This window comes from Colletes latitarsis, chromosome 8 (genome assembly GCF_051014445.1).
Source record: "Colletes latitarsis isolate SP2378_abdomen chromosome 8, iyColLati1, whole genome shotgun sequence".
Lineage (NCBI taxonomy): Eukaryota > Metazoa > Arthropoda > Insecta > Hymenoptera > Colletidae > Colletes > Colletes latitarsis.
In genome coordinates this window covers 23790252-23802981 of record NC_135141.1, presented here as the reverse complement: position 1 = coordinate 23802981, position 12730 = coordinate 23790252, and the positions used below count along the sequence as shown (strand labels likewise).

At 45.7% G+C, this 12730-nt stretch overlaps 1 protein-coding gene and 1 long non-coding RNA gene across 4 annotated transcripts in view; one reads left to right on the top strand and one right to left on the bottom strand.

The window, feature by feature from the left end:
- Positions 1–1247: 1247 nt before the first annotated feature.
- F (espin protein forked) lies at positions 1248–12709 on the top strand. 3 transcript variants are annotated; one of them, XM_076770454.1, is made up of 12 exons: positions 1248–1595; positions 5417–5542; positions 6057–6300; positions 7280–7466; positions 8419–8594; positions 8663–8732; positions 9046–9224; positions 9629–9872; positions 9942–10330; positions 11221–11396; positions 11479–11669; positions 11739–12709. In XM_076770454.1, the coding sequence occupies exons 1-12, from the start codon at positions 1584–1586 to the stop codon at positions 11989–11991; spliced, it is 2247 nt and encodes a 748-aa protein (XP_076626569.1). In that variant the 5' UTR covers positions 1248–1583; the 3' UTR covers positions 11992–12709. The 3 variants fall into 3 exon arrangements, with proteins under 3 accessions (XP_076626569.1, XP_076626568.1, XP_076626567.1); XM_076770453.1 differs by having other exon boundaries at positions 11221–11408; XM_076770452.1 differs by having other exon boundaries at positions 7259–7466.
- Positions 9617–12730, bottom strand: part of LOC143344417 (uncharacterized) — a 49273-nt gene continuing 46159 nt past the window's right edge. Inside the window, exon 4 of the long non-coding RNA XR_013080102.1 lies at positions 9617–9833. This is a non-coding gene — a long non-coding RNA (uncharacterized LOC143344417). The remainder of the gene's footprint in view (positions 9834–12730) is intronic.

Sequence of the window (12730 nt, the reverse complement as noted above, 5' to 3'; positions counted from 1 at the left end):
CCGGTTAAAGCTCGACACGGATGCTCGTGGAATTGAGTCTAGCGCATTCAGCGGACCTCGGACGAACGCGCTAGAACGAGAATAACGAAAAATGGCGAACGGAGTGACTAGGAGGAGGAAGTGATCCATCTTTTAATATCGGACACGTACGCGATCTGTTCAAAAACTAACGAGACTATAAAGATATCGCCTAACACGGTTAGATACATGCTGAATAAAAAAGTAAGTGGCAAAGATATTTTCGTTGTCGTTTAATTGTTCGCGTAGAAGACATATTTATCAGGCCATGAAAAGTTTGCAATCTTTTATGCGAAACATAAGAAACAGGATGAAAAAACAACAGCTAAGAAAACTTAAATTGGATTCTAGTGTTTCATCGTTACTACGTTCTCCATTTATTGAACCAGAACCATCGACATCCATATCTACGGCTCTGAAAGAAACAACTAACGATGGAGAGGATTCTGACGAAGGTAATTAAGAGTTATTGCCCACGCTTAGGCGTTTAAATAAGTTGAAATTGGACTCGGACCAATTATATTAATTACGTTTCTGTGCTTTTTAGTTATATTCTTCTGGTTAGCTCGTTTTAGTTTACCGATACGGGTAGTGTTGAAACGGTTCCTTTTTCCTCTTCTTGGACTAGAATAACTGTGCCTCCATTTTAAACGTGTTAATTTTATTGGTAAATATTTATGTTCTTTCAATCACTAATCGTGACTGCACGACAAGCCAGGTGATCGAAAACAAATACTATCGTCTGGAATAATTTAAAATAAAATGCTGTATCTACTGCCTATAACGACAAAGTAATATTATACACGTAATATAATAATTGGCAATTCCTGAACGGACGAACGATGGATCCAAGAGCCAGTCGAACGACTATATTTCGCTGGAACGTTGTATCTAGAGCGGTCGCGGTGAACGTACGTATTAAATATTCTCTGTGCAAGGTATAAGCTAAAAGATATTCGCTCGAACGTTAATAAATAGTAATAATAATGATGAAAAAATAGAGAAGAAGAGCGGTACGGTGAACGGTGCGGCAAGACGTGGCACGGAACGGCGTGGAACGGGCACGATTCGAAGATCGGTGGTAACTAGGTAGCTGACGAGGCCCGTAACCCCTTCCTCGGCGGCTCGACGGGGACCAGTTGGCCGGCTCTCGCTTAGAACAGGTGGGCCCGAGTCGAGAGAGTCTCGGTCTGCCGCTTACCGTGCACGGATCGAGTTTGTTGCCCGGACCGGTCCCCCGCGTTCTCGCTTTCGGCCACGAAAAAGTACGATTCAACAACCGAAATACTTACATGTACCCGCGTATAAAAGCCAGTCGGTGAACGGACCGTTAGACCGACTAACAGTCCTCCGGTTTACGTCCTGTCGCGCATGCTGTCGCCATTGACGTACACAGTGCGCGTTCGTGGAGAGATCTTCGTTGGATTCGCGGTGAAAGATTCGCTAAATTTCGTCGAGTGTGTCCAAGGACATCGTGGATCCGGATGAGCCGTGTCCCATCCGAATGACCGGGACCGCGTCGAGATCTCTTTCCGCGGTACAAACGAACGACGTCCCGGTTTTGCATGGGTGTGCACGTAAGTGAACCAGAACGAGCCTCGATCCAATCCCCCGTTCCGTCGATCGTCACCCTCCGCGAATCGATAACGGTTTTCCACCGACGCCCCGACGCAGATTATTACGCGAGAAGAGGATAAAACCGGACGCTGCTCGCAATGGCGGAAGGAGGAGTGCATAATCGCGCGAGAGCGAGCGAGCTAGCGTTTTCCATCCGTCGCGTCTACGGAGATTTCGGTGAAAGGCGAGCGCCAAAGGACTTAGATTTAGATTTAGAACGGACAGTGCAACGACGGAACCGCGGTTGGGTTCGATCGGGTTCCATCGCGCGAATCGCTAGCGAGTTAAAGCCCGAGTTCCCTGGAACGTTTCCGTTCCATTTACATTCGATCGCGTCGTGAGAAACGCGATAGAAATCGCGTCCCGATGACCATGATTTCCACGACAAAACGATAATTGAGCATCGTAGGCGGTCACCGAAATTCCATTACCGCGATCAGAGATTCGGTATCGTAGAATCCGTAGAACGATTTTTCCCTCCGAAGATCGCAATCTTTATAAAAGTGGCATTTGTAAGCTTGTTTCGCGTTGGGAGAAAGTCATTGCGTGCGAGGGTAATTACTTTAACGAATACATTAGTTTGTTTTATACATCCTCTGCACGTTTCTTCTCCATACTAAAAAGACAGAATTTTTTTGTGTTTGATAGAAAGAGCAATATTATTGCCAGTTGGATCGAAGGCTTTCCTAGCAAGCCCTGGAACAATCTGTAATTAATAGGTCCCCTGTTAGAAGATAATTAGTTTCGATAGATTGTTCGAACGATCATTAATACCGTGTCTAAGCAGGATATGCTAGGTTTGATTACGCTGGTACGAGATGAAACGCTATAATATTGCTCAAACGCTGTAATAATGTATTCAAAATATTACTTATTATGCAAACATGACAGTTATAATATACTTCTGTCAGGATTGTGTAAGTCTCTGAGAGATAAATGGCCCAGACATCTCTCGATCTCTGATATTCTCGGTTGTTGATACATAGTCGGTATCGAGAATAAGCTTTTTCACAGGAGCAAACGAAAGACCTTCGTGGTGAGAGAAGTTGCTTCATCGCTCGTTAAATTTATTCTCGTGTTTTTGTGTGAAAAAAAAACACTTATTCTTAATACTGTGCTCGTTAGAGTCTTGATACCGAGTCTAGATATAGCAGTCAACCTGTTAAAGTTTCTCGTAATAAAACTAATAGTTTTCGTTTCAACTACTAAGATACCTTGCTTTTCCACGGAGGTATCAAGGTCGTCTTCCATTTTCTAAACGAAATGCCCAACAGTTTATTCTACCGTTCGAAAGTGAATTAAATTCTAAGTTAAAAAGTGTTTCAATTCGTGTGATCTATAGCTAACATTTACTATGATATCAAGGAGAACAGTTTTAGCGTTGAAAATATTTTAAGGCGAGTTCGGACAGGAATAAAATAGCTAAATTGATCGTAAATAATTTAGCTCAAATGAAAACGAAATTGACCACCTTTCTTCTGCAACGAATCAGATACTTGTAGATTAGTTAAAGATCAAGTTTCTACGTGAATTTTGAATTGGAACAACTTCTTTTACGGTATTCGTTCGAGCCTTAGAATTTGCATACAGACTAATTGGTTATTTGTCACAGTAGTCGACGACAACGACGGTCAATGAAATTATTTAATCGTCTAATCGGACATATTTTGTAGGGAGAAAGCTTCTTCTAGGAATAGAGGTAAAAGATAAGCGGACTGAATCTTCCGGAAAAAAGGAAATAACCGACTTGGTCGTAAAATTTGCATGTACGCGTTCTCTGGAAAGTTACTATCCTTCGCAGGAAAAAATGCATTACCGAGAATGGCCATTTATTATGAACATTAATTTCATATCGAGGTCTAGCGATAGTAAAATAATATTCCCTCGTTTAAACCATCGTTCAAAAGTTTCCATCTTCGTTAGTATCTCGGTAAATGTTAATTATATGCCACGTGCATTCTAACATCGTTTTACTGAGAATTCGACTCCCCTATGATGTAATAAAAAGATAAGCGTTTTAATAAATGGAAGATGACCTCGACATCTTTGTAACGATGTAAGGTAGCGAAAAAGCGATTCGCATTTCACGTGTCCTCGTCACGATGCATTTGTTTGAAAACATTTCATGCACAGTAATTGAATTAAGAGCTACTTAAGGTGGTACGTATGGTATGTGTATATATTTGTACTACGATTCTTGGTTTTTCATTATGGTTTTCCAGACTTGGGAAGGGTAATCTAGGATCGTTCTTTCTTTCCTCCTTCAATGATACTGTTCGTTGGCGACTTGGTCGGATCGTTGAAGATAAAAAGCAACCGTTTGCGAGCGGCAAGGCACAACAACGTCCGTTTTTCTATTCGCGCGTCACGCGAATTCGTCCATCGTCCTTCACCCGGTTATTCAGTCAGCATGTCGTTATCCGCACTATGGCGCGTGCAATGGAATACTACCGGGAAAGGTGGACGAACGAAAGGAGTCAGGTTTTCTCGTTGCTATCGCGCCCGTTCCGACCGATCTTGTTCGTCGGATTAAAATACGCGCGCCACGGCGCGCCGCGTCGGGCGCAACGACCGTTTCTTCTCGAAACTGTCCGTGACGTTTGCGAGAAACACGATTTTCTCTGGTAAGAGGCGAGCACCAGCGTTTCGCTTCGGAATCGAAACGCATTTTCTCCGTGTACGCGAGCACACCGGTTCGAAGATGAACGACGACACGTGGAAACAAGGAATTTTCACGCGCGTTACCTTATTTCACGCGATTAGAACGCCGCCGGAGTCAGCTGCGAGCGCAACTCAACGCGAACGAGTCGCATTCCACGAACCTTTTGTTAGAGAAAATCGAGGAAAAGCTTATTTAATATCGGAAATAATAACGTATCTTCAGTTTTCTATAACTATTGTGTGCTTTTCGAATCGTAAATTGCGTCGAGAAAACCGCGTTCCGTAATTTGCGTGGCGAAACCGACTACCCAACGACACGAATTATTATCACCATGAGAACGCGGGTTTCGAAAGCCTAAATGTTTATTCTCAGCGTCGTCCATTACGAAATTTGGAAATTGCAGGGACTGTTACAGGCTTACCCTTGTTACTCGCCTCCCGTATATGCTAGGCGAATTGCAGTTTCGATCGTAGAATCACGATTATGGTTTCGAGTGTAGCGCAAACGCAACAAAACTGATTTTATTCGTGTTAAAAATAGTCGAAACGAATAATGTATTCGATAGACTGTGGCAAACAAAGTCGTTAAATAAAATAAAAAGAAATTACAGTGGGAATGAAAGGGTTAACGAGGCTGAAACGATATAGATCATAGATGTTCGACGGCCATTAAAATCTAACATTGTAACGGCCAGCAGCCGTACACGTACATATAAGCGTAACCATCTTGCAATCGCGATTACGTTCGCCGTTTTATCGGCGCATTTATCTCGCCGATGGGGGCATAAAGATTAATTCCTTCTTCCTTGTAGAAAGTTGCCGCGTATTAAATCTACGCCCCGGTATCGGCCGTTCGCTCGATCCACCGCGTTCGATCGTGCCAAAAGTCTCTGACATTTCGCTTACTCGCCGACGTAATAGCGATCGTTGCCACCCCCTCGAGCATGCAACAGGTCGTTGCACAAGGTCACAACCATTAATCGTTCGTTTTCTCAACGTAATTTTGGATTAGTTTTGCTAAACACGCTGATTCCATAACTAAACTTGAGTAGAAAAGTCCCTGCACCGTCGTTCGATGGCTAAGATACGAAATGAAAGTAAAAAACGCGACGTTTCGCAGGAAACGAGCGAAGCGTATCGTGCCAATGTCACCGGCAGAATGGCCAGGGATCGTTCTGGTTCGGAATATTCGGAGAACATGAGTGACGCCACGACCTGCAGTTGCACGACAAATTCCATCGACAAGGCTAGTAAAACAAACGATTCGTTGCTTGGCGTGGCTCTATCGGTACTGGTTCTTAATCCTTCCAAGCTTCCGGCGTAGTCTATCGAACGATCTTTAATTTTGTATGGTCACGGCACGGATTAAGGGGGAAATTGATGGCCTCGACGAAACATTTCAAGATCACCGAAATCCGAGAGACGGAGCCTACAATTTTGTACAAATTTATTTCATTCGAAAATCTGAGACTCCCGGGGTTGCAAAGTTCGTTCGTTAATCCGTGCCTGATGGCGTTAAGGATGAACGTTTTACGGGAAGAGAGATCGCGCGGCACCGTTTGAGATGTCGATCGATCCTGTATCGCGAAAATCGCGATCGATCGAAAGCAACGGGGGAACGGTAGCCGATGTTTGATTCGAGCTAGCGCGCGATCACTCTTCCGGAAGAGCGTGCCAGAGTTATGCGAGACTGCGGGAACGGTGGCGGCGGCAGCAAGCGGCGGTGTCCGATAATGGTTGCCGGGGACTGTTGGTTTCAGTGCTCGTTGCGCGGCTGCGGCATGTTTCAAGAGCCGTTTTTCCTGCATCCGCCAGGTTCTCGGCCCCGCGATGGAATTTACATAAATCCGATGACCGCGTACATCGGCGAATCGGCCAAACCAAAGGACACGGAGTCCTTCTATCTTCACAGCCCGCACGATCTCGTCTACACCAGGATAACGCGACTGTTCTCGGACACCGGCAAGCATCGGCACTTCGAGAGGAAAGACGAGACTTTGACTGGTAAGTGGCACGTCCCACATTTATCGTCCCCGCTCTCGCGTTATAGTCGTCGCGCTTCAACGTATACGCCTGGCCACTTTTTAAACGACTCTATTCGAAAAGTCATTTCGAACAACGCGTTATCTTCCTCTCGCGAAACACTTATTTCATGACGTAACCTCGAGAATAGTCTTTGACGAAGATTCGCGGACACGATTCCACACATTTTTATCGAATCTCGTTACGTTGACCGAGGGTTACATCCCGGTAAAATTAGGGTTAATGTCCGTTTTCACGCGACGCGGGGTCGCGACTTTAAATATCGTGGCACTGCGAGTGCCGCGACATCAGTTTCCGCGACGTCACGACATTTCAATCATAATCGTCGCGATGGATTCATTTAAATAATGAACTATCAACGATTAATCTACGGTAATTTAAACATCGACCATTCAAACGACAATTCTAATGCATTTTAACGTTGCCTTGCTTGCTTACGTAACAGTGTAATGCTAGAATAATCGACGAAGGATAGATGAAATGATTTGCAATAACCAGTCGCGAAGATTACCCATACGATTTCAGCTTTCATCCAGAAGCCCAGACCAGGAAGTATTTTACGGTCAATTGTACAACTACTTTTTAAAAGGTTTATTGAAAGACAAGTCGTTACGTTCATTAAAAAAGCAACGTACGAGTCGGTGTAACTATCGTTGCACCCTGTCGAGCTGACTCATCATGTGATAAATCATTGCGTCTGTGGCCCTTGTGGCTCGAAGCTATTAGAGTGTCCCAGAAAATATTACGCGTTTCAAACCTTTAATTCGTAAAATTGCAACCGCACGAACGAATAATTTCAAGCGTGGTTATCAATCACGAATAAATTCGCTCTCTCGAGTAATTGCTTTTCCTCTGTGCCTATTATCGATCTCGATCGCATTATTGCTCGATAATACACGAAATCATTTTAAACGGTCAGCCTGCTGTCATCCCATTGCAGTGAAAGTGGACGTGCACATCAACAATGGCGTTCTTGACCGACCGACCAGTGGAAACGGTTACGCGACTAAATCAGAGGCGGTTCGCGAGCCGTACGAGCACGCGTACGAGCAAATCTGTTTGAGGCAGGATCCGGAAGCTGCCACTGCTGGACAGAAAAGGGTCCCCGACAACGCCTCCGACGGCAGGTATACTTGGTGGAACAAATATACCGACCCCTCGTAAATTATCGTCTAAAAATCGCGCTGGGGGGAAAAAACGCTTGTCTCGACGCGACTACCGCTACGCTGGAAACGCGCCCCGTTATCGCGTCGCGAATCGCAAGCCATCAATCGAACCGGCAAACTTGAAAATTCCTTTTCCGTCGAGCTCCTAACTCGCGAACGTAATCGCGATATTCACGGATGCTGAACACGACAGAAATCTAAAGACCACAACGTAAATAAATCGATGCTCGTTTGGAAAACGTGCATATTTTTGGTCCACGTTTGTTAAACTTACGAGTCGAGGACGATCGATTTCGAAACTCGTTCGTTTCCGCTGATGCTCGATCAGCCGTTCGTCGAAAACGCTCGGCGACCTCGTTTTCTGTGAATCTCGTTCGCGAGGACAGAAATCGAAGTCCAGCGATGTCAAAAGCCAAACAGGACTGGTTCCGTCTCGACGGCTTCCGAAGCACTGGTAATTCTAATAGACAGACAATCCTAAGTGGAAGTAGACAAGCAATCGCGACACTAATGATTCGACGTCGCTTCTAAACGCGAACAGAAGCAGCGATGTCTAGCCAGATTGAGCGAAGCGAGCAGACGGTGGCTAGTTAATTGCACGCATGCTTAACACGTTGACTGCGTTTACCTGGAATCATGAATACGACTCGAACGACTAGAAAGACGATTATCGTAACAATAAGTACTCTGCTAAACATTCTACGTACTATGCATCGTTACCTTCGCGATGGAGATACATATTTTAGTTTTTACTGCTTAGAAAGTTCGCGCCGGATGCTTCTCGAAATTGTTAATTTCCAAATTCCTTACGAACGGTTCTGTTGGTCGAGGCAAGTCGAGAGGTAGACGCGTCGCGCAATTTTTATCACGGTCCCAAAGGCGCGATAAACGATCAAAGTCGGACCGATTTCAGTCGTTCCCAGAAAACCGATCGGAGATACAGCAGATCGAGTAGCGCCAGCGAGTCGTCGAACCTGAGCAGCGAGGTGCCCTGTTTCTCGTCGAGCGCTTCAACCCCGTCGCTCTCGAGGAACAGCAGCAACGAACGGATCGGCAAGAACGCGAAGATCGCCGCCGAATTCCCACACGGTACGTGGCTCTCGGTTGACGAAATGAAAAAATGAAATATTAACGAAAGCATCGCGATTGACTTTCAGAGAAAAAAGATTCGACCGGCTCGCAAGTAGAAAGCGAAAAGGAGATTAAACCGGCTAGCAGCGGAGCTAGGTAAGTAGGACGAACGATAATCGACTAAAACGACGGAAAATCGATAAGAAGCGGTCGAACGTCGATCGATCGCGGTTCCATTTAACCATTTTGCCGCGACGCAATAGTCGTGGCTAAACTAAGAAACAAGATTCGATGCGCGTGGTATTTACGGTTCGATCGAACGCTACCGATTCTGTAACTCGTGGTCGGTCGAGGGTTCGATGGCTCGCGCGGACACAGTTCCGTTCGTAACGGACCGACGCGTACGGATATTAGGAAAAATCGAGCTTACGGTACTCTCTGTATCCCTTCCTCCGCACGTCTTTCGTAGTTTCGCGAAGCCACCGCCGCCACCACCACCACCCCCACCGCCGGACAGGGAGGACGTCGTGGTGCTTCTGGTGAACGCCAAGCAGAACACGGAAGCGACCGCGCGGGACGAGAAGAAGGACGCTCCTGGCGAGACCAATCGGGATGGAAGAACCGAGAACGGACCTACCCCATCTTCCGGTAAGCATTCTCATTTACCCTAGGTGCTAACTTTGACTTATATCGAATATGGCCAATATAAGCGTCTCTCGTAAACTGTTAACCGTATACCCACGAAACCATAACCGCCTTGCAACTTGGAGGTCTATCGTCGCGCCGGAGCCTCGTCGAGAAATCAGATTTGGCCAAGGGTAGCATCCTTAGCGAGAATAGGTGTCGCAGAGGACGGTCCCGCGATTTAATCGAACGATCGCCCAAATTAATGTAACTCGGCTCGCCTTAACAATTAAGCCGCCGGCGGATGGCGAAGACGGGCATAACTTACTAGACCATAGCGCTCATCGGGCATATAATACACTTACCTAGATTTCACTTGCCCGCCGTACAACGATTCCGTTCTCCCTACTGCCTCTGTTTCGGAACAGCGACCAACAAGTCCGACGTATCCTGCGGCGAGCATCAACAGCCGGAAGTACCTCCTGCCAGTCCGCCGACGGACACCGAGGAAATTAAGGCGAACCAAGCGTCCCACCTGGTCAACAGGCACATGGTGCTGCCGTTCATACCGCCCAAGTTCGCCAATGCGGACTCGAACACTCTGCTCAAGCCGTCCGAGTACTTGAAGAGCATCTGCAAAGCATCGTCTAAGAACAGTCTCTCGAAAGCAAGGTCGGTGAAAATTCGGTTCAACGGTCGCGTTTGTTCGTCGAGTTCAGGGTGTACCGATGGTTTCCGCAGGTCGGTGGACAACTTGGACATCCAGAGCAGAGGCGTCTATCGACGTGAAATTAACGCGGAGGAGGAGGACGAGGAGAAGGAGGAGGAGGACCGCCAAGTGGGGGAAGGGGAGGAGGAAAAAGAATCGACCTTTGGACCTCCGCCACCGCCGTTGTCGCCCCTGCAAAGGTCTCGACGGATCGGCGAGGACGTCGGTGCCGGCGGTGCTACCGGCGCCGGCGTCGGTGCAACCGTCGACTCCGAGCACTCGATGTCCAAGACTCCGCAACCTCTAGCCACCATCAGCATCCAGGACCTGACGAGCATTCAACTAAGACGAACCACCGTTAAAATGAACGCGACCAAAACGTTCTCCGCGCCGCCTCCACGCAGCGTGTCTATGACGAACGGTGAGTACTGCACTTTTCACCGTGTCAGGTTGGTCTATATAAACTTTCGTAAGTTATTATAGAAGATGAAAGATTAACGGTTCGAGAAAAGACGTATTTTAATAATCTGATGGTATCGAGTTCGACAAGTCCAGTAAAATCGTTTCTATTCGCCAGAAATTTTGTTAATCGTGCGATTCTAGAAACTAGGACAGGGTATAGCTATTTTCTAAACGAAGACGGAAAAAACTTCGTAGAGAAGAAGAAAGTTGAATTCCCCGCGCCGGGTCCATCTTTCGATGACATAATTTTTTTTGTTTGATGCAACGGTGTTAGTGCAATACGCATATATTAGAAAAGAGCTACGGATCGTCCCAGTTTCTAGAGTCGTGTTGTTACGTGAAAATAATTTCTGAATTCATAATTGCTCTTTTAATTAAGTTAAATGTTCAGGAATGCCAATTTTAAACTTTCTTTCGACCATTACTGTACGTCGTAAGTGCATATAAATCAAAAACAGGAGAGTAAAATTTGTATATTTATGCATTTTATTGTTGCGATGGTAGTTTGATCGAATCGACTAGATTCTCGTAGTAAAAATGATGCCGGATCAGATTATGTTTGACCGATTTTTAGTTAGAGGGGCAATACGCATGAAACGCATACAACGATCGAGTTTCTGACTCGCTTTCACTGTTTTTCTAGTCGTTATTACTGTTTTTTACTCTTGTTTCCAATGTATACTGTTAAACGTCGTTTCGGATAACGGGTTTTAAGGCTGATGCTCCGTAATATATCCGTGATATCTTTCATAAACTACGAAAAAGAATGAAACGCAGGACGGAAAGTAGTCCAAAATGCAATCGAGTCCAAATAATTTTTATGACACGATTGTATTCCCTCTCGTCTAGTTTCGGAGCCGTTCTTCGTCCAGAAGACGGACTTGATCGCGGAGTTGAAAAGGACCAAGGACATTCCCGGAATAAAGAAACTCAAGGTGGAGATGGCGCAGGTCGAGAAGACGCAGGAGCAGAATCTCATGTCGGAGATCAACAAGGCGTTCAGCGTTTCGAACTTCGTGGACCAGGTAGCCGATAATGTAACACGATATCCTTCCTTATTCTCGATTTTAATTCCATGCATCGCGTTAACACGACTCTCGTCGACAGATTCCGGAGAAAGACAGTTCCGGGAACATGATACCAATATGGAAGCGACAAATGCTGGCTCGGAAGGCTGCCGAGCGAGCAAAGAAGGAGCTGGAAGAGCAAATAGCCAGGGAGAACGAGGAGAGACGACAGAAGGCGATTCCCGCGTGGAAGAGGCAACTCCTCGCCAAAAAGGATCACGAAGAAAAAAGGTGAGAATCACTCTAACGAATCTAATTAATTGTTATCCGAAACAACAGTTAATTTCCCATTTTCTCTAGACTGAACCCAGTGCTCGGGGCGCCAGTGGTAAAGGTAGACTCCGCAGGGTCGCTGAAACGGGACGTTTCGCCGACTCCTTCGCGATCGAATCAGCTCGAGGAGAAGCTGGAAATCGAAGAGAAGAAAACCGACACGAGCCTCGGCAATCAAACGAACCACGTGAACGAACTCGACGAGGAGGACGATGCTCAGATCATTCCGTGGCGAGCTCAGCTTAGGAAAACCAACAGCAAACTCAACATCTTGGACTGATTCACCGTATGGATTCACCGTGGAGAATTTCGTATTCGCGGGAGAAAGCGACTTCATGCCACTTTCTGTACTGTGGAGAATAAATACAGCGATCTTGTAAAAACTGGAGGATCTCAAGATCCTTCGATAGCACGTAGGGGTATCGAGATACCGGATCTAATTCAACACAAATTGCTAACAAACGATATTTATGCGTTCTATAACTGGTGTTAAGGATCTAAACGTTAAAAAGTAAATGAACCTTACGTTCAACGAACTGCGAGCGCTGGAACAGAGAAAACCACATAGTAGCTGGCATCCGACAAGGGAATCGCCTAACAGACCACTTAAAACGTAAATAGATCGTTATATTTATTCTGCCAATTTTAGTCGCTATCAAATAAGGGCTCTTTTACGCGTGCAAACGAGGAATTGCCTCAACTCTCGTATGCTCGATTCCTGCGTGAAAGAACCCTTACTCCCGATACAGTGTCCTCGAAAAAAGCTTGTGCCTGGTGCCTGCTTGAGAATTTTACTCTTGAGAGTAAATGCTCAACTTTGCTACGAAATAAAATTTCGTTTAATTAACAAAAAAGTAAGTAAAAAAATAAGTAGACACCAGGTATTACTATTTCAAACGTGAAACTCTGAAGTGGACGCCTTGAAAAAATATATGCTTGTAAGCGAGACGCATCTTTCATTAAAGATGTTCATCAACGAGAATGAAATGCAACATGTACATAGAGTCGAGTAAAATTTA

Bases quoted from the DNA above. Each gene is read 5' to 3' on its own strand.
- F (XM_076770452.1), top strand. The intron at 11,397-11,478 runs GTAGCCGATAAT...TCTCGTCGACAG, and splicing joins TTTCGAACTTCGTGGACCAG to ATTCCGGAGAAAGACAGTTC. The intron at 11,670-11,738 runs GTGAGAATCACT...CATTTTCTCTAG, and splicing joins AAGGATCACGAAGAAAAAAG to ACTGAACCCAGTGCTCGGGG.